The 21,700-nt window shown below is 42.2% G+C and overlaps 1 protein-coding gene across 7 annotated transcripts in view; it reads right to left on the reverse strand.

Annotated features, from left to right (window-relative positions):
• Nucleotides 1-21,700, reverse strand: part of MEGF11 (multiple EGF like domains 11) — a 267,348-nt gene that overhangs the window by 146,688 nt on the left and 98,960 nt on the right. For all 7 annotated transcript variants that reach the window (XR_010347592.1, XM_064388956.1, XM_064388959.1 and 4 more), the window contains one exon: nucleotides 19,823-19,915. Coding sequence is in view for 6 of the 7 variants with exons in the window: in XM_064388956.1 (XP_064245026.1) it covers nucleotides 19,823-19,915 (93 nt within the window). In the remaining variant the exon portion in view is untranslated. The remainder of the gene's footprint in view (nucleotides 1-19,822; nucleotides 19,916-21,700) is intronic.

The following is a 21,700-nucleotide window of genomic DNA, read 5'->3' on the forward strand; positions in this document are numbered from 1 at the left end:
ACCAATTAGACCTGTGGGTGCAGCTGCATTACACCAAGATCTCCAGGATGGAAAATTTAACTCTTAGTTCTTCATACAGAAAAAGTGATTTGACTCTCTGGATTCTTCCAGCTCCCATTTCCTCTCCAAGCTCTGCCAGGTGTGGGGAGGGTGCTGCCTGGATCCCACTGGTTGTTGACAATTTTCCTACAGATGCACTGCTCATTTCCCCAGCCCTGCCTGGGGTTGATCCCATCACCAGTGTGAAGCAGCTCTGGCACAGCAGGGCATCTCCTCACTCACCTCAGGGGTGCACGGCCACCCCTTGCAGCAAGAGTTTGCAGAAAGCACCTGGATGGGATTTTATGTGGCGTTGCCTTGGCAGAACCGATCTGAGAGGAGGTTTTTAACTTGGATCAACCCAGGACAACATCCACGAAATATTTTGATCAAATGATATCAAATTTATATGATTGCATTGTGCAACAGTTTATAAACATGGCAGGAAAGAATATTCTGATTTTGTGAATGTAAGCAAAACATTGCTATAGAGCCTCTGGGACATTTGCATGCCCGTGAAATACAGGATCAATCTGCTCCAGAGTCTGACATACAAGGACTTTATGTTTATGCTTAGGCTGATGTTTAGCATGCTGCAGTGCAGCAAACAGAAAAGTGTAGTTGAGCTGTCATGTAAGATAATTGATTTTGACACAACTACAAGTTAATTCGTCACTATTTTGCAACTTATTTGAAAATTCTTTGCAGCAATGTCCCAGAGGACAGCGTGTAATCGCTTGTAAACTGAAATTAGGTCCAGAGTTAAATATCATTAAATCTCAGGTACAGCCCGAGCTCAGCGTGTGCCTACTAATGCGTTACCTTCCCTATTACATCAAGGACACCACTGTAGCAAAGGTTATGAGGATTATTGCTCAAGTTGCAAATTGCTTATAAGCAGAGAATTACGTTGAGATAAATTTCCAGGCAGACAAGAAATGGGTGGAAGACAAAAGTCACTGAATGGACGCTGCCAATCACCAGCGTCCTGTGCACTCACATTTTCTTGCTTTTCTTTTGCACCCACAAACAAAACCTCCTGTGGGAAATAAGGAACCCAGAGAAGCTGTGGCTGCCCCATCCCTGGAAGTGTTCAAGGCCAGGCTGGACAGGGCTTGGAGCAACCTGGGATAGTGAATGGCATCCTGACCCATGGCAGGGGGTTGGAACTGGATGATCTTTAAGGTCCTTTCCAACCCAAATTTTATGTTTCTGAATAAAATAAAGAGGAATATTAAAGCTCATCTTTGTACTAACCATAACCAAATTAAATCACCACTCACATTAGCCCTTCCAGTCTTTTATTATAGGAGAGGATGAAGGATTGGTAGATATTTTAAAACTGTATTGTGAAAACCATATTGTTTGACAGTTTTATTTGAGACTGTTAAATATTAATTGCTGAACAAAAGGGTGCATTAAAAAATTATGTGGAATACAAATAATTCAACTCCCTACAACCAGAAAGAATATTTGCATATTCACCCTCTCTTAAGCCACAGGTAAGGATGTCACTCTGGGTAGGTTGGGGGGGTTGATGGTCATTTCTACCAGAGTGGATGCACAACTGCATTAGCATTTGACTCAGATTAAAGTGAAGGTGGTGAGCACAGCCAAAACATCACACATCACCTTGTAACAGCAATTTAAGCAGTGCCCCTCAGCACCTGTGGAGGTTTCAGCCTGAGACCAGTGTCTGGTTAGGATCTTTTGGGTAGGGAAGGAATTTATCAGGAGATGCTGCTGCTGCCATCCAGGCTCCCTGGGACTCCTCACCTACACAAAGAACACCCTGGGGGTCTTGGGCTGCTGCAACCCCTCCCTCAGGTGCATAGCAGTCAGAGCTGCCTGAGGGTGGCTGTGATTTATGGAATGTTTGTGTCCTGAAAGGGCAGAGGGGGCAGCCCCCCACCTTGCACTGCCACACAAAGTAGGCTGAGCAGCCACAGGCTCTTCCTTCCCCAAGGCACAAACCCAGAGACAAACACAGGGACCTGGCCGTGCATGTTTTGATCCCTGGCGTGGAACACAAACTGTTGTGCCAGGAATTAAATTGAGATCCTTCACTGAAATCCATCTTGTTCTCAAACAGACAGTGTACTACAGTCAGAGCTCCTTAATTTCACTAATTACTTTTTAATGACCATAAGCAAACAAAAGACAAGAGGTAGGTGCCATGTGCCAGGAGACTCAGTGCAGGGTCTGGTCAGAGTCAGAAATCTAATCATGCCCACCTGCTCTCCAAACCTGCCAGCATCAGAGATTGGTTTGGGTTCAATTTCTGAAGAAATGGAAACTCTGTTCATTCTAATTAGACTTTTGGAGCAGGGACACCTGAACTGAAAAGCCATCTGAGAGCAGGCTCAGATGGTGACTCTGATGGGTTTCAGCAGCCATCACTGATTTTTCAGAAACAATTCTATTCCCATTACTAGGACTAAAAGGATGTTTTATAGACTCTTATTTCTGAAATTTTAGAAAATGTCTCATAAGCCTTTATGTATGTCTGTTTTTATTCCTCTCTTCTCCTCTCCCCACCTAAAGTTCAAATATAGAACTGCATTGCTGAAGTCCCCTGGGGTGGCAGCCTGGCGGCTTCTGCAAACGTTGAATTCACAGAATTAAATTACATTAAATAAGTGTTTCTGATTGCCTGTCTCTGTTTGTGAGAGGGAGACCCCAATGTGATACCAGTGGCACACTTGGCAGTTTCCACTTAAATGAGTGACTGGCTAAGACAGTAACCCCACAGAATAACTGGTATTTAGCTGAAAGGCAGGCTGGCATTTTGAAACACATTAAAGGAATATTTCTGTGATACAAAATGGTGTTGTAGACTCTTAGCCAGGCTACCCAAGCAGCATCAGAGCAATCTAGGGAAGCCAAGGAATAACAGAGAACTCAAGGCACTAAATCCTGCCACTGCTCTGCTTGAGAGCCATTTCCTTGCTTTGTTCCAACGTCTCACTGTGGGTGAAGCCATGGGCAGCTCCTTGAATCCCACTTTACTCCCTGCCTGCTGGAGAAGGCAATCAGGAGGCACGGAGCAGAGCTGCTGCTCAGGAGGCCCTGGCACAGCCCAGCCTGGGGGCTCTGAGTGCTGGGGGCAGCAGGGGGATCTGTGCCCTTCCCACCCAGGAATGAGGAGGAATTAAGGGCAGCAAGGGAGGGGAGCACAGGAAAAGAATGGAAAAAAGCAGAAAGCAAGAGTAAAATGACACAGGAGGGGGATGGTAAGAGACAGAAGGGGGGACATGGAGGCAAAAAGCTTCAGGTCTGGATCCAGCACAAAGGATCATCTGTTCAGGCTGCTGTGGCAGTAGCATCTCAAGACCAGGGTGTTCTAGGCTGGTGATGCCAGCCATGCCTCAATGCCAGCTCCCTCCCCAACCAGGAAAAACCTCTACCTGCTTTCTGGCTTGTATTGTTCACTGTGAGTGAGCTTTTCAATAAGATACAGGACTGCACTCAACTGCTAGACCAAAATTCATGTTTAATGTGCCCAAAGAATCCCTGTGTTGAAAGTCTGACATAAAAGGGTGGATGAGTGAGGAGACAGCAGAAAGCCTCATTTAAGGTGCTGGTTTATATTTACCATAGCCTGTCAGATGTCCCTTTTTTAGCAGGGGGCTGTGTATAAAGTGTTCTGGTCAGACAGATTTTGGACCCTGAAAAGTCTGGCAGCACCCTCATCCAGGTGTTTCACAAGTTATCCCTTATGCAGAACATGTAACCACCCCAAGTACCTGGAAAAACAATTTCAGAGATCATACAGGTGATGTCAGTGGGAGCACTACAAGCAAAGGACAGGGAGGAAGCCCTTTGCTTCCTGGCTTTGAAATATTGTTTCACTATCTGCAGGTTAGGCCGAGCCAGTCATGCATTGATGCTTACAAACTTAGATGGAAGTGAAATAAGTATCTCACACAAATTTTTTCTTTCTCTTAAAAATAACAAGTAACCCAGTTGTAACTTTCTCTGTGCTATACTTTATTTTTATGAAGTTTAAAACCTCTTACACACTCACAGAGCTCTGGTAGTTTGTAGCACTGACCTCTTATGGAAGAGTTTGTTCTTTAAATCCTAACAAAATAACAAATATCTGCAACTCATTTCAGAACTGTGCTCTGCATTTGTAGTTAATGTACTGATTAATTTATCTAATTACAGTAAACCAAACAATCCTGCAACTGAGGCTGCTCTGTTCACTTCCTTAAAATGCAATTACACACAGCCCCTGCTCAGTCGGATCCGCTGCTGGATATCTGAGGACTGGGCCATGATAAAATTTTAAATATTTCTTCTGGTCATGTTTCTGTTTTTCAAGTCTGTCTCTTTTGAAATATCAGAGCCTAGTTTGACATTTCATTTCCATTTCTGTATTGAAACCAGGAAAGACACTGAGAGAAGCAAATTTAAGCTAATCAGTCATGGAGTTGGGGATGGTGATGGTTTGGTATGCAGTGTCCAGGGAAAGAAAAGTTCAGTTTCTGTTCAGAGAACTCACACCAGATCAATTAACTCCTGAAATCCCCTTTAGGAGGGATAGGAGCTGGATCTGAGATCTTCACTGAAATGTGAGTGGCAGAGGAACCTCGTCATTCCTGTCCCAGAGGGGTGAGCAGCACTGTAACTGTTCAGTGGGCAGGCTTCCACTGACAAAGGAATTTGTCACAAATGTGATTTATCCCAAATAGAAAACTTCAAAACTGTGTTCTCTCCTGAATCCCACTGTAATGGAAGTATAAGAAGAAATTCTCAATTAAGAAGAAAAAGAGGATTTTTAATCTAATTTACTAGAATTTTAACTTGCCTTTCTTGGATGTCATGAAAGCCTCAATTTCCTATACAAGCTGCATGACCCATGTACCAGTCCTGATCATTGCTTATTTTATTAAGGAAAATATTCAATTTCTGTAAAGAAGTGGGGAAAATCTGTATTGTGCAAGAAGCATAGGAGACGTTACAGAAACTGCTACTGACAGAGTCAGAACTGATCAAGATTGGACCCTGCTCCATCATTTCTGTTTTACTTTAACATGCTCTGCTGTTATTGCTGGGTTTTAATGTGTGAAAGACTTACAGAAAAAGGAGGATTTGGATTTTGATCTGCAGTAAAAAACAAAATATTAGAAGAACCATGTAACTAGGAGGGGAAGCAGCCTCCTTGTTTGGCAGCACACTGGCCACAGTCCCATTACTGGGATTTCCAAAATGCAGATGAAATGGCATTTGCAAAGATCCCGAGAGTCAGAATTGAGATGCACATTTTAGTTTACTTAATGGAGCATAATGTTTCCCTACAGAGAGGTCTGGGTTGTGTTTCTCTGCTCTCCTGTTATGGCCATAGCAGCCCAACCCAGAGAATTCTCTGTAATTTCATTCCTCAAGATCTGATGTTCCTCCTGTTCATGTTCTCCCTTTCACACCTGCTCAGGATTAACAAACCCTTCCTGGGATATCCAACCCCCAAAGGTCACATGTGGAGTTTACCCAAGTCCCCCTCTCTAATCAGCCTAGAAGGAATTTCTGTGAGAGAAGCTGGACCTGCTATACAGAAAGCACTCAGAAATGTTAAATATTGAGTTTAAACACCTGCCAATGGCTGAGTTTCTGTTATCATTTCTATGGACCCAGAACAATTCCACTTGTGTAGTTCTCTATTAATAAAACTGCTCTCCAAATGTGATCCCGAGATGCACCACATCCTCTACAACAACAAAGCAAATGAAGCAAAAGAGAATGAAAAGTGAATTAAAAAAACATTGATCTTGCAGATACAAAACAAAGTTGGGATAAATATTAGCACTGATGATTTCCATTCCATTATCCACAATGTGCTTTTTTTCCCACAAAAAAAAAAAAACCCCAAAAAACAAAAAGGAGAGGTTTAATACCATCTATCACTCATGGAAGGGATGAAGCATGAAAGATGCCTGGGAGCAACTTAACGCCTTGGCTGTGCCTCAATTTGTCATAGTCATCCACAGAGCAAAAATGCACCTCCTAATGCATCCCAACATGTTGCATCCTGGAAGAACAGCCCAGCATCTGGACATCTCAAATAGCGACTGCAGCATCATGACTGCACGTCAGGGTAATTAATTAATGTCATGTCTTGCTGTCACATGGAACATGTGCATCCACCACACCATTCACAACACAGGATCTCACCCACTTGAGGAGAAACATCTATTTCTTCTGTAGCAGTTTTCATCCAGAAACTCCAGTGTTCACCCAAATGTGGTCAGGCTCACCATTCCATAAACCAGAAAATGAAATACAGAGGGAAAGGACGTGTCCAGAATGATGCAGCAGTTAAGAAACAGAGTTGGGAGCAGAGCCTGAATTCCTGAATATGAGCAAGGAATTCCAGTTCTGTTGAATTAACTGATGAAAATACATCCTGTCATAAGAATTTCCATGGCATTTCAGGATTTTGGAGTGAGAATTACCACATAATTCTTTGGACAGGCTCACCATAATAGAGTTCTGTTCTCAGAGACAGGAGATTCCCAGGGGCTTTCAGAATTCTCTGACCTGCTGCTTAGATATTCTATGTTTTCCACCATATCCAGCAATCCACTAAACCTCCTGCTCTGATTCAGAGATCACTAAAGTTACAGGAATAAAATAATTCATAGAATCATAGAATTGTAGAAGAGCTGAGGTAGAAAGGACCCCTGGAGATCATCTAGTCCAAGTTATCAAGGACTGTATCAAGTTGAATTTTGAATATCTCCAAGGACAGGCTCCATAATCTCTTTGAGCAGCCTATTCCAGTCTTTAATCATCCTTACAGTAGAGGGGTTTTTAATGGCTAAATGGCACTCCTTGTATTTGATAGAGCTCTAAGCTGTGAACCTGAGCACTCTGAAGAGCCCTGAAGGCAGAAGCTGAGGATGAAGGGTGGTGAGACTCTTACCAATGTCATGGACAGGTGGTTCCCAAGAAAGCCAGACCTGGGCTGCCACCATCAGATTCCATGGACAGGCTAAACAACAACACCCTCTTCCCAAAGGATTTCTGAATGAGCTCTCACAAAAAGAATCGTTCCCCGATGCTGAAACAAATTCACTGAGCTTTGTCCTGCAGCTCCTGTGGCCCATAGCCCCACAAAGTCTGCAAGGGAGAGGTACTATGCTCTACTGGAATTCCTAAAGTGGTATCTGGGGAATTCCAGTGGCTGGAATTTGTCCTAGAAGAAGGAGATAATATTTTCAGAAATGCATGCATTTTCTTATTGCTATCCCAACCAAAGTGGGTGCCATGTGATTGGGAAGCACTAACAGGCTAAAGTAGATGAGGAAGCACAGGTTATTCTAGATTCCCAAGAATTCCTCACACTTCCAGGTGTGTCTCCCTATCTCCCACCCTAGCAGCAAAGCGTGCAATCTCTATGGGAAAATTGATCTTCCATATGAATCCTCATATCTTTCTGCAAACCTGCCTCCTTCTGCAGTTTGTTTCCAGGATTTGATCTTTATTTAGGAAATTATCACTGCAATGTAGATAAGTCAGAGAGGGCATCAGATTTTGAGCCTTGGCTAAAAACTCTCCTGTAATCAATTTTTATGATTTACTCACAAAGCTGCATAATTGGAACACTGCAGCTCTGTACATGGGGTTCAGAAAGGTGAGATTTAAGCAGGCAGTAGGAAGGTTGAGAAACCCTTACCTCTAAATCACCCCAAGTGTCTGCTGTTTCATGTTTTAGCTGCTTCTGTTAAAATTTGAATTTTACTGGCCAATTTCACTCTCTACTCTGAATTTGATGCACATATTTTTAAGCATCCTGGTCAGGGTTATAAAACCTGGCAGCCTCTGGCCTTCACATGAGCAGGCACTGTGTGATAGGGAGAGAAGCTACTAAAAATGAAAATGATGAACAGCAGAGACTTTTCATGTTGAATGACCACCCTCCATGATCAAAGAATAAGTGTTTCATCCCTCTTTTTTCTGGTTGATGTCCATAAAGCTCTTCTGATATAAAATAATCTCAGTAACAATACACACATCATTTCATCTGGCATTTACTGTATTTCCTAATGGACCCTCCCTAAATCTTTCTTGCACAGCACACCCCAAAGCCATGAAGGTGGATAAAACCTCCTGCTACAAAGCAGTTGTGGATGGGAACCTTTCTCACACACTTTCTTTCCCTTTTCCACCTTTCTCCCCTGTAGTTGTTCAAGCAGAAGACGCTGTGTACCAGTAGGTTCCTTTTGATTTCCCTGCACAACCCAGAAACTCGTTGTGCATTGTGATTCTCTGACTTTGCTCATCTTTTAGGTCACTGATCACATTTCGTGAGTTCTTTCCATTACAAAGGCAGTGACACCCATATCTGTGACACTTGGGTCTCTTCCCAGCTTCCCTGACAAATGGCTTTCACTGGGCTTTTCTGGACAAGACTGAAGTCTTTAGAACTCTCATTTTCACTCCCAAACATCCAGATATTGTGCTGGGCTAACACAGGTGTGTTTAATAAATAAATAAAATCTTGCTGTTTCTCTGCACTGAATCAGGTCTTTTGGAGGTGTAAGAAATGACTGGAAGATGTGCTTGTTATATAGCACACATTTAAGGCTATCAAATGGTGTAAGGAAAGGTCAAGACTAAAGGTGTAAACTATTTTCATGAGTACAGAAATACAAGTGAACTTTTGACTGTATAAATTTTCCCTAATGTGCAAAATTTCTGGTGTTTTACCTCTGCTTTTGTCAGTAACAATATAAACCCTGTCTATTGAAAACTGCACTTTCTTTGCTTGCATGATCCTTCCAGACCAAAAAAAGGCACTTTTGGCAGTTGAATGCACTATAACTTCCAGCATCCCACTTCAATACCTTGTGTTTAAACATTACATAGTGTTTATTGAAGCCATAGTGCTGTAAAAGACATTTACATCCCTTCATAAACACTTCAACAGGTTTCCTTGACAGCACCAAAAAAAGACAAACGCCACTTAAACCTGAGCACTTCATCTCTAAATCCTTCTTCTGTCTGGATATCACCTGGTTCAGATTGTTGTCCTGATTTAAGCTCAGATGGCAATGAAGTCCCACAGAGCCTCTGCTCACCAGTGGGATGGGGAGGACAACTGGGAAAGGGTAAAACCCATTGGTAGAGATAAAAAAAGGAGTATTATAATATTAAAAAAAGAAGAAAAAGAAGAGGAGGAAGAAGAAGAGGAGGAAGAAGAAGAAGAAGAAGAGGAGGAAGAAGAAGAAGAGGAGGAAGAAGAAGAGGAGGAAGAAGAAGAGGAGGAAGAAGAAGAAGAAGAAGAAGAAGAAGAAGAAGAAGAAGAAGAAGAAGAAGAAGAAGAAGAAGAAGAAAGAGAGGAATAAAACCAAGGAAAGATAATTGTTGCACAACACAATTGCTCACCACCCACTGTTGGATGCTCAGCCCATCCAGGACAGCAATTGGTGCCTCCCAGTTTATTCACTGAGCACAACATTCCATGGTATGGAATATCCCTTTGCCCAGTTCTGATCAGCTGTCCTGGCCATGTTCCCTCCTGATTTCTTGCATGGCTCTCCCCTGGCAGAGCAGGGGACAATTGAAAGTCCTTGACTTACGGTGAGCACCACTGAGCAACAACTAACCATCAGTCTGTGATCAGTATTATTCTCATCCAAACCACAGAACTGGATCAGCAGCTATGAAAAAAAAGCTCTATTCCAGCTGGAACCAGAAATATCTTTGCCCTTATTAACCTGCCTGTGGCATCTCCCACCACCATTCTATCCTCAGTCTTTCCACTTCACTTCCTTATTAAAAAAAAAATAAAAATCTGTAATTTCTCCTTGGTAGAATCAGCCAGCAGTTGTATGCAAGGCTGAAATTGTAGGTACTTCACATGCATCACAGTGTTCATATGTAAAACATCCAAATCCAGCTATGTACTGTCTCAAGTCAGTTATCTGCACACTGACCTGCTTTCCTATCCCCACCTGCTTCTGCCTGTCATCTCACATTGATTATTTTCCCAACATTTCCCCTGAATTCCTTCTCTGTCATGTCTCAATCTTGATTTTGCCCTGCTTTTTTATTCCATGCCTCCATGCATATCACCTTCCCCTGCTTTTCTTGGCTTTGGTCTCTGTTCACAACTCGGTTTGCAGTCCGTGGTTATGCTACAACCACCTCCTCTGGAGTGTCAGGTATGATGCTGGCACGCCATCTGCTCATTTATTTCCTTAGGTCACGACACATTCCCTCATTTTCCATGCTTTTCCTTCTGGAGAGCTGCGGGCCTGCTCCTCTCCCTGCCCGAGCTCCATTAGTGGTGAGAACAAAACGCTCACCTGCGAGCAGCCTGCGAGGGCTCTGATCTGCCAGCCCTGCATTTACAGCCACATTTGCACTTGTTAAAGTCCTCTGCTATCTCATTATTTCTCTCCCCAACAACAAGGCAGACAAGCTGTCAACAAACACTCATTTCATTGGGGACACAAGGTATCTGCTCCTATGACAAACATTTTTTCAGGGTTTTTTAAGGACTACAAACAAGTATCAGAACATTATTTGAGGATCTTAAGAAGGATTCTTGTGAGTGTAATTTAGAAGAACAGGATTTCTCAGAGAAACTTCTGAAAATACTTCACTTCAGAACCTTGCTATCAAACTCACAATAGCACAAACACTGGGTAAAACAAAGAAAACTCCCTGAAACTTTCTCATTTTATGCAGAGTGATTTAAGATCACCATGACCTCCTCCTACATGGAGAACCTACCAGAAATGCAAGTGATTTTAAGACTAAAGTGAAACTCCAGAGTGTCACCCGTGCAATGGCAGACACATCTCTAAACAGGTCTCTTGTTCCTACACAGATATTTTATTGACATGGAAAGAACTTCAAAACCAGTAAGCAGCAGAAACTCCATTGTGCTGCCACGTCCCCATCAGGCGATGGAGGAGCTCGGGGCCATCACTCTCACTTTAAACTGCCGTGTCTCATCACTTCTGCGTAGTCTGCTGCAGATGCAACCATCACACATCTCTAAAGTTAGCAAAGCTGCCTCCAGGCTGTATTTCAAATGCAGCCCACCCAAGACACCAAGGGCAGCTGTACATTAGAGCCTCCCTCCTCTTTAGCACAGATATTAACTGTGGCTGAGCTCTTCCCAGCCCACCACTGCCACCCCTTTTCAGCTCCAACATGGGCCCAGTCAATCCAGACTACAAATATACTCAACTCCCACTGAAATCAAGGATAAATGAGGACTTCCCGCCCTATGGAGGCTGAGCTAAGTTCACACAAAATTAGGGTGAAGCCTGAGGACAAATCTCAGCATGTAACACTTTCCCTTGGAGCAGACACTGCCCACGTTGAACACCAGGTTAGTGGGAGGGGACATGGACGATGGGGACTGCTCAGTGCAGCCAAAGAGCAGCTAAAATACACCCAGCTGCTGTTTCCTGAAATAAAGTATTTTAGTGTCTTTGTATGTAGACTCTGAAATGTAAGCCTAAACAAAGAAACCCTCAGTACCAGGGAAAGCTGTGTGTTCATGTGCCTGCCTCCCATGCCCAGGCACACTCCCTGGTGCTCTTGCAATGATTTCCTGGCTGTGCCTCAGCTCTCGGGTATCCACACACTGGCAGGCTGCTGTCTAAGACTGTGTGATGAGTATCTGCCATTCTCCAGCAAATTTTAGTTGCTGGAGGCCCAAGATAAAATTCAAGTCTAACTTTTGAATGAAACCTTTGGTTTTCCTCTTTGATTCAATTCTTAAAGACTGCCCAGGAAATAGTATTTTATCTAAGAAGAACAGCAGCTTTTAAAAAGTCCTAAGAGCAGGGGATGGAGCAGTAGGGCCTTTCCCAGTTGTAGCACTTGTCTTTGGGGACAGTAATTCATAACCCAGCAAAAGTCAGAACAGGCCTGAGGCTTCTCAAGCTTCAGGTGCCTGAAATGGCTCCTGAGGGATTTTCTGATACCTTAGTGTCGGACAGTGAGCAGAGCTCTGCCCTCTCCAAGCATGCCTTGGAATTCATCACCATGTCTAACACAGGAAAAAGTGGTTTAGAAGCTTTCCCAAGGACCACTACTTTTTTGTGTGTATTTTTTAGCAAGCAAAAACCCCAGAAATACTTTTGAGTGGGTGTCCACAGCTGAGATTTTTGCCAATGCTTTGCAAAAGGAAATTTTGCTCTTTTCTCCAAGTGACAGCCCTTAGTGACCAGGCCATAAAATTATACCAATGGTACTTTTAAATTGATCTAAAGTCTGTTCATTTGTGTAGTGCACATTTAAAGCCACATTATTGTAAGATGCTCCAGCAATGAAATTCAGCATTAACAATTCAGTTCATTAAAGAGGATATTTTAGTAGGTTCTTTCTTTTATAGCTATTACTCTGTCTAAAGTGAGAAAAACCTCAGTCAAATTAATAAAACTAACAACTCGTCACACATACGCTGCCTCTGTGAAGTCTGCTCTGCTCTCACCAGTTTGGCAGCCAAGGAAAGATGTATGGGAGCCAAATTCCCTCTTGCATAACCACACAAACCTGCACGGGAATGCGTGTAGCCCATTCAGTGCTTGTAACCATGGTTTCATTTACTGAAAGTTACCCTGAAAATTCAAAGTTTTAGTCAATCATCAAGCCTTTCCCCAGATCAGAGAGCAGCCACACAGCTCAGTTGTGCTCCGGGTTCAGAGGGGCTGTGCTTTGGGAGGGTTTCACTGTTGCTCTGCTACAAACACCTTAACAACACTGAGGTTCTCTGGGACACAGCTTCCCTGGATAGCCCTGCCTGCTCCCAAAGCCTCACACCCAGCTCTCTGCTCCAAAACTAAATGCCTTTTCTCACTCCCTTTTGGAAGCACCAGTCCCTGACACACTGCCCTACTGACAGGCAATCAGTAAGGCTTTAAACAATAAGATTTGCTCACAGCTTCCCTTTTCAGTTTTCAGCAGGAATTCAGTGCTGGATTCAAACTGATTTTACAGAGATACCCAGCATAAAGAATTGCAGTTCAGTTCCATGGAACACAGAATTTCCATCCTGCTCAAGGATAGCTCACCAGGGCTGTGCTAAGGTGGTCACTGGGTCTTACCTGTCCTCTCACCTCCCATTTGTCAGCCGTGAGACCCAAGCAAAGTTCATGCCCTTGCTCATCCTGGATGAGTAACTACTGGCCCCTATAAAAGAGATCCTCACCAACCTGATTTCCACCTCATCTCACGAGTTCCCATTCAGGTAATGGCTTAAGCATTTATCTAACTTAAAGTAGTTAAGATAGTTCCTTATTGACTTTAAAATGACTATTCATATGTATGAAGTACAAGGCTGGATCAAGCCTTGAGAGCAAGGCACGAGATGGAAGACAGAACTCCAGGGACTGGAACAGACAGAGTCAGGTCAGCTCAATTGACTCTTCAAATCATCCAAAAGAGGGAGTCTCAGAGGAGGGCTGGGAGTGCTGGGGAAATGATCTGTCACTACCTTGGCTTTAGACACAACCAGCTGATTTAGGGAAGGAAGAACTTTCCCAGACTCTGACAGGGAAGATGAAGGTGAAAAGTAAAGGGACACAGGGTGCTGAACTTCTATTTTTCACTTACTTTAGTACAAGACTTAGAACAACTGGCAACTGATCTATTCATCACCAATGAATCACAATGAAGTACAGAAAGCAGTTTCTTCCCAGGGTAAATCTTGGATCTACTTTTCCTTTTTCAGAATCAACCCTTGCCCTTTGCCCAGCCCTATTACTGTGCGAGAAGCCCAGGCTCTTCTGACCTTCCCATAAGCTTGCAGCACCTCCCAAGTGGTTAATTCATGGAAGCTGAGAGGATACAGGATACACATCCCTCACAAAGTGAGGAGAAACTGCCACAAATGACTGGGCAGATATCAACAGCTTCAGCAAGAGACAAAATATTCCCACCGAATGAAAAGTGACGGATCATCCCGGTTTAATGCAGCCAAATTATCTGTGTAAAAATACATGCAGGACATGCTGCTGTGCCACCAACGGCACTGCACAGCAGCTTGTGTTTACATCTCATTCCCTGTCACAGGCTGTCCTGCGTGGGCTGGGCCCAGGAAGAGCTGCTGCCACAGAGCCTGGGAACACATGAAACCCAGGGCCTGAGCCCTGGTGCGTGGGCCCAACATCCAGCAGAGGCAAAAATTAAACACAAGCTGTTTACCTGATTACACCAGTTCAGCAGTGATTGAAGGGAAATGGGTGTTTTTTAAGTTTAAGGAAGAGCAAATTGTTAGAACTGAGAGACAGAAATCAATTCCACTCTGTAATTGCTATGGAAAGATCCTTCTATGAGCCTCACTGGAGTTTGATTTTGTACATTTGCATCTCTTTGCATGATGCAGTTGTCACTGAATCTGCAAATCACATCAAAATTAAGCTGTAATTTGAGCTTGGCTTAAATGAAAAGTGTGTTAAAACTTTGAAGTCCACATGCTATGGATATGAAATCCTGTTTCAGCTAAAGCAATAATTAAGACTGGATCGCAATTGCAGTTAAACAACTTCAAACAGATCTTTAGAAACTGCCTCTAAACCCAGCAGCTGGAATGGCAAATGAAACACTTGGCCTGTGGTGGAAACAGGGACATTGTACCTGGTTCTGTGACCTCATCTGGCACTTGGATACAGCAGTCACTGGGGTACAAACGCCACAGTGACAAACCCCAGCTGAGCCATGGACAGGTGTCCCTCAGGGACAGGCTCTGGATCTAAGCAGTAGCCCACTAACAGCTTCGAAGAGCTGTGGTCTCGCACCTTCACACCTCTTTGGTGGACTCGGGTGTTTTCCTGGTCAATTCTGTCCTAAAAATCTGAGGATGAAAAATCAGCTAATGATTCTGGCAGATCAGCCTCCCACATGAATTTTGTTTGAGTCTAAATTCATGAACCAGGGATCTTTCCTTTGAACTTCATTTCCTCTTCAGAAATAGTTCAAAGCAGTTGGAGAACATGAATGCCAAAATCAAGCCTGAAAACCACCACATCCTCACTTTAAAACACTTCATTTTTCTCCTGAGAGTTCTGCTGTTGCTTTCCATGGCTTGTCAAACAACCCCGTTCAGATTTAGCACAGAATCTGCTGTTCCCATTCATCACGAGTCTCAGGACTGAGGCACTCCAGCTGCTCCAGGGCTATACCCTTAAAAGTGATCTTGCTGTGATTTTACAACAGCCTGTTGTTATGACCTTGGCTATTTTTGACAAAGAGATAAAGATGAAATAGGTTCTTGTTCCTAATGACAGCTTGTACAAAACATCCTTTCCAAGGAAAACTATGTTATCCATATGTATACCTTATGGATCAGGCTATGCCAGACAGCAGCACTATAATCTCTCTCCCCAGGTGACACAGCAAGAAAAATGGTTTGGCGTTATTATGCCAACATCTCTTTAATTGCACTTTGGGAAAGTACTGTGTTTTCTCTCAAAACTAATAACAAATCAAACACTTTGAAAACCACTTTATTTTTTCACTACAACCTCTGTGTTTGTTTACTTGGAAATTTCTCAACCTGGCACGCACAAGATTTTTGCTTTTAATTTGGGGTTCTTGCCCAGAACTTTCTTTTTCCTACCTGTTGCCCCATTTTTGAGACTGTCCTATTAACCAGAAAGATTTCTGTAACCTTCCTCACAATAAATAATGCTCATGAGAATCAAAATGGTCTTAAAAAAATTACCTGATTAACATCTGGAAAGAAAGATCACCTTATTCGTCATAGGCCTGATGATTTCAATTAAAGCTTTGAATTAATTTCACTGAATTTTTTTAGCTGTTCCTTCAAAACTAATTTAACAACCACCTAAATACTTAAAGCAGATGAAAAGTCCTATTTGTGTAAGGATAAGCTTACATTCTTTGCTGGATGGTGGCTTAAGGGCCTGTAAATACAGATGGCTGTGAGCAAGACCCAGAAGAGGCCAGGTAACCACCAACAGACAATTATATCCCCATCAGAACTTCAAGCCAGTGTATCATACTGTTTGAAACTAATTGCTCTGAAATAATTGGAAAGGTGAGCAGGTAAGTTCACACAGAGCATTTGCAATCTTGCTTTGTATTTAAAAAACCAACAGTGCAGATTGCATGGACAAAACAGGCATGGTTCAATAAAACAAGTTAAAAGGGAAGGGAAAGGTATGCAGTGGTCTTTAAAAAGGACTTTCCTTTTAATTTTTAGCATCATTAAAATGCTGAAAACATTTTGTTCAAGAGCTTCTTTAGTTAATACCTCATTACTTCTCTTTTATTGTTATGGTAATCAAGCCTTAATATATTGCAGCTTTATAGCATGAAATCAAGGCTAGGCCTGTGGGCATGGACAGATGTACAACAGCATGCAGTAAAACACAGGTACAGAGACATGCAGAGCTGAATATGGCACTGGGGTTTTTTATAATTGTTTAGCAATTCATCTGAAGTTATTTTAACCTTGACAACAGATGAACTCTAACACGTACCGTGATCAGTCACTGGAAAGCTGCACTGAAAAGCAAGTTTTGTAACTGTTGTCTTATAGGCTGGGTTCTAGGAAAGCATGAAACCAAATCTGAGCAAGATGATTAAATTGTTTGCATGACTACAGGCTGTAGCTGTAACTATTCAAAACATTTAATTGAGAATATTTTAGCCAAGGGAGAATGTTAACGTTGGGGAACTGCATTTTACACCAGAACTTTGCCTCTGTTGTAAATTGGGGCTCAGTGTCAGCATTCAGACCCTCTCCAGGCATAGGTACACCAAGAAAGAATATTTGGATCTGACTTCTGGTTCTGAAGTGACACTTGGACCTTGTGCTGGAGCTTTGCTAATGGTTGAATTTCACCCATGAAATCAAGTGAAAGTTAGAAATAACTTTTAGAAAGTTATAATGGCTGTGTCTGCAGGGTGTTGAAATTGTATCTCAGGAAGAGTGAGCATCCTTAGATCTTCCCTGAGTAAATGACAACACACGACCCCCAGTGTCAGGGAGGCTCCCCTTCTCAGCAGTGCTTTCAGGAGAGATCATTCAGGAAACCATTCCAGCTCCTGGGAGCTTTGCTAAATTTAAAGGGAGTGTTTTGGCTGGCAATCCCTCTCCCAGTGAAAGCGCTTCAAACAGCCAGCTTGAAAAGCAATATGCTTGTGACTGCATCAAATCCCTGATCCTGAGGAAGCTGCTGGGAAGTTCTTGAGCCCCACGGGTTTGGGATGGCACCACTGACCACCAGCCTCAGTTTGTCCTGAGCGCACCATTCAGGACCATCCCAAACAGCCTTTGGCTCTGCAAACACGTGACCTTCATTGGTTACCCAGCAGTCATCAGCCATGAAGGAACAGAAAGAAAGTAGGTACAGGTGACACATTATTCCAGTAGAAGTGAAAATTGTTTTCCACATTATAACTGGATAACAGTAAAATATGGATAATAACACATGGATCATGTATCAAAAAACATGGCTAACCTCAGTTAGGCAAAGCTTCCAGATTCCACCTTTCTTGGAAATACTGGGAGTAACAATGTGCTGTATTCAGCTGAAATCTGTTCCTTTAAACCTTTGAATTTAAACAAAGCCTCCGAACAATAAATAGTCCAGTTCCCTAAATTTCTAGTGTCAAGCACAAATGTGAGCAGGTCTCAGTAAAACTGACTTTCCCTCCTATGAGCATTCCACTGGGCAGAGCCTGTGGGATCAGACCTTGGGGCAGGAACACGTGTTACCCAGCATATAACAAGTGGAATGAAAGACAATGGGCACTATAGGCCAGCAAACACACTAATTATATTAATAAAATGAAAGCTTAAATTTTGAAGCTAATCCTGGGCTATCATTTATAAAAGTTAACAGGGCATATTTAATTTAGGAATTGGCTAACACTTCTCTTTCCACCACTGAAACCTCATAAATGAAATATACTGGATCCCTGCCCAGTGCGGAAATAAAAGTTATGAATAATGTTTCTATCTCAATCATTGTCAGTGCTTTAATATTCCTAATTACTTTAAAAAGCTAAATATTCAATATAGGAAAAACCTTCTTTTTCTTTTATCTCCACTTGCAAGATTAGAGCAATTTAATAAGAGTCACTGGGTAGTTTTAGTCCACAAAACCATTCTGTACTTTGACATCTTATCCTTTGCTGGCCATTTTTACACAGAATGAAGTGCTTTTTACTCCGTGAGTGCCCATGTGTATAAATGTGTAATCTGTATCTGTACGTCCTTATTGTCATAGTCTTTTTATTATTATTATTTTTAACTTCTGTTAGTGCACGTGCACTGTACAAATACTCACTGGCAGAATAAACTAAATCTAGTACTAAGAATAATAAAAACGTTATATGAGTTCCTGAGAATCTATGAAATATCTCACAATATATAGCATTTTTTTTAATATATTTTTAAAGAGAGATATTCAATATATCACGATGCTCAGTTTTTCCCTGTCTGCATTCCAGGTAATCCCAAAATGTTGCTTCAAACCCCATAAAATGGCCTTTGTTTCCATCCTTGGAATCATATAATCCCAGAATTGTTTGTGATGGAGGGACCTCACTGATCATTTCATCCCAACCCCTGCCACGGGCAGGGATGCCATCCCCACACCAGGTTACTCAGGGCTCTGTCTAACCTGGCTTTGAACACTCCCAAGGCTGGAGCATCCACATCCCCTCTGGAATAAAGTCCTTCCCTGCTCCCTTCCCTATTCCCTTTTCTGCTGGAATCAAGGGGATATTCAGCAGAGGTGCAGACAAAACACCAGGAACCCATCCAGGAATCTGCCCTGCTGCCTTCAGCCTCTGGTTGTGTTCACCCTCAGGCACATTTACCTCCCATTCCCTTCTAACTCCTCCCTCTATAGATCCCTTCTCTGTTACCTTATTTTTCTTAAGATCCAAATCAATTTGGGAGAAAGGGAGGAAGCCAACACAAAACGAAGCGCCCATTCAGTTTCATTTCACAGCATCTCTACCCATGCAGCTTTCTTTACTTGCCTGGTGCACAAATTGACTCCATTTATCAAGCTTATTCCTGTTTTGTCAATAATGTCTCAGGCCTGTGTTACGTCACACTCGGATGTTTGTGCTGCCTGTTCCGTTCCAGCACGAACCAACCACTTCAACTCACCGTTCCCAATTAAGAGAGTTTAACAAACACAGCCTTGCCAGCTGAAAGAACTGAAAGCCTCAAGTGTGGATTAATTCCCTAGCAAAAGGTGCAGAACTCCCAACTCCCATTTCTCTAACTTTGGCAGTATGGATTTAAGGAATGGATTGTAAGTCAGAGGAGAGAATTTGGGCTGCCTGAAAAGTCAATGGCAAAACTCCCCCTGGCTTGAACAGGACAAGAATTCTATCTGGAGAGAGTGCTTTCCAAACACTCCAACACTCCACAGGGTATTTCATGAAGAATGTGCTGTATTAAAGATTTGAGAAAAAAAATTCTTTATAGAGCTCTATTATCTGTACTGGTATCCTAATAACAGGAGCAAAAGCATTATCAGCATCCTCCACTTCATTTCACATTTCTTTGTAAAACGCAACCAAAAAAGTCCAATGTCATTATCCTGGGAAAGGGTATTTTCACATATTCATAGAACCACACAATGATTGGGGTTGAAGGGACCTTAAAGGTCATTTTGTTCCAACCCACTATGAGCTCTTACAAAATAACCAGCAGACAACCCTCATTTTTCCATTCAAATCATCCAAGTTCTGAGGCCACTGCTTTATAATACCTGCTTTTTAACAGCAAAACATATTTTAATCATATTTTGGTATCTTTACTCACCACTTGAGCAATCATTCCCTCCCCAGCCTGGTTCACAGTGACACGTGTCAGGAGAGACACATCTTCCATGCACACACTCCTCTGTGCACAGTGCTGTTGAGAGGAAACAACACAATGCATTGTAAATATATTAAGTGGTTGCTAAACATACCCTAAACAATGCCTTAGAGAGCAATATTTTGTTTAAAAATATTAAACAAAACAAACACAGAAAAAACCAATTACTCACAAGATTTAATTATTGCTAAGTGACCAAAATAAAATATAGGTCTCTTGACAGCAATAAATTCATTTGTCACTTCAGCCCTGTAATGAAAAACTCACACAGCAGAAATTCCTTTGGTTAGCAGTTTTGCTTCATAATAAAGTTTTTACCAAACTGACATTTATTATTATGATATTACAGAACAGCAGCTTCTTATATCGCACTCAAATTGCAACTGCTCATAAGACAAAATGGAGCTCAGTCTTGAAAGTATATTCAGATCCAAAATAGATTTCATTTAAAAAACAGCTCCAGGAAAATAAATAATTTTACTCCATGATGCAGTGGCTGTAAGTGCATTTTTGTCTTTTCAAGGTCAGCCAGTTTTCCATAACTACAGCTCTCTGTGTCACTGGTATAATATTGGAAGTTCAATATCCTCAAGTTCAAACCAAGACAAACAGGCTGCCTGAGGAACAGCTCATAGTTTTTAGGACTCCCTTTCCTGTGCTGTTTCAGTGTCTGACAGTTTCCAGTGTGTGCTCATCACATACTAAAGAACCTGGACAGCACTGAATAACTGCTTTAAAGACTGAACTTTGTTGCTTACTACCTTGTTTCCATTTTACCACTGAGGACACTGCCAAAAACTCCTTGTGTCAGAGATTCAAACTGGATGGTTAAGCTGGAACACATCATTTCCATCTAGACCAACATGCATGAGTTATTAAAAGTATGAAGCAGAGGCAATGAGGTCACTGTACTAAACTGTATGTACATACATATAAAATAAACTATATAGATCATATATAATCTATGGTTGTATATTCTGTGGTTTTATATCAGATGGACAATGTGAGTTTATGAGTTTATTTAACCAAGAACTGCCTGAAGCTGGACTACAAAAGGGTTATCCCAAAGATAATTCCTTTCTGTTTAAACCAAGGCTAGCAAAGTTGATTTGGGAAGTAGCTTTGGGGTGCTGAAGTGAAAATGGGGCTGAACCAACCAATTCCTTTGAAATCAGCCAGCAAAGTTTCTGGAAGTATCCCTGATCTGCAGGTGGAATGAAAGCTGGAGCCCTTTCAGTTCCCAGATCCCTCTTGCTCCAAAAGTTCTCCCCCTCTGCCTTGTCACTTTGAATGACTCCTGCTACACCTGACACTGGCTGGACTCCCAGACTGGATCACACCTTGGACCCAGGCTGCCATCAAAGCTCATGGAAACATTTTGCTGTCTATTCTCTGGTTGGGTCATTGCAGACAAAACCCACTGAGCTGTTCACAAAATATTGAAATCCAACATCAAAATGCAGGTGAACTTAGAATAATCCTGTGGGACAAACTTTCCTGCTCTTTATCCAGCAGATCCCACGTGACCAGTGATTAGAACGCTGCCTCGTTAAAATGACTGCAAGATCTTTCTAAATTAATCACTTCCTTTCTACGTTTGCTGCATGTCAAAAATGCAATTTATTCTTATTCCATATCTTGTGTTTAGACAGTATTGCAGTGGGCATGAAATATTCATAGCTAATCTCTAGTCACTAATTGTCCTAATCTTTTGTGCATTTATTTTACTCGAGTTAGGCTTTCTGGAGACAGTGAAGCATCCTCCTCTACAGCTGCGGGATGAAATTCAGGACAGGATATTAGATAAACAGGATATTCCAA

This window comes from Passer domesticus, chromosome 14, assembly GCF_036417665.1.
Source record: "Passer domesticus isolate bPasDom1 chromosome 14, bPasDom1.hap1, whole genome shotgun sequence".
NCBI classification, from domain to species: domain Eukaryota; kingdom Metazoa; phylum Chordata; class Aves; order Passeriformes; family Passeridae; genus Passer; species Passer domesticus.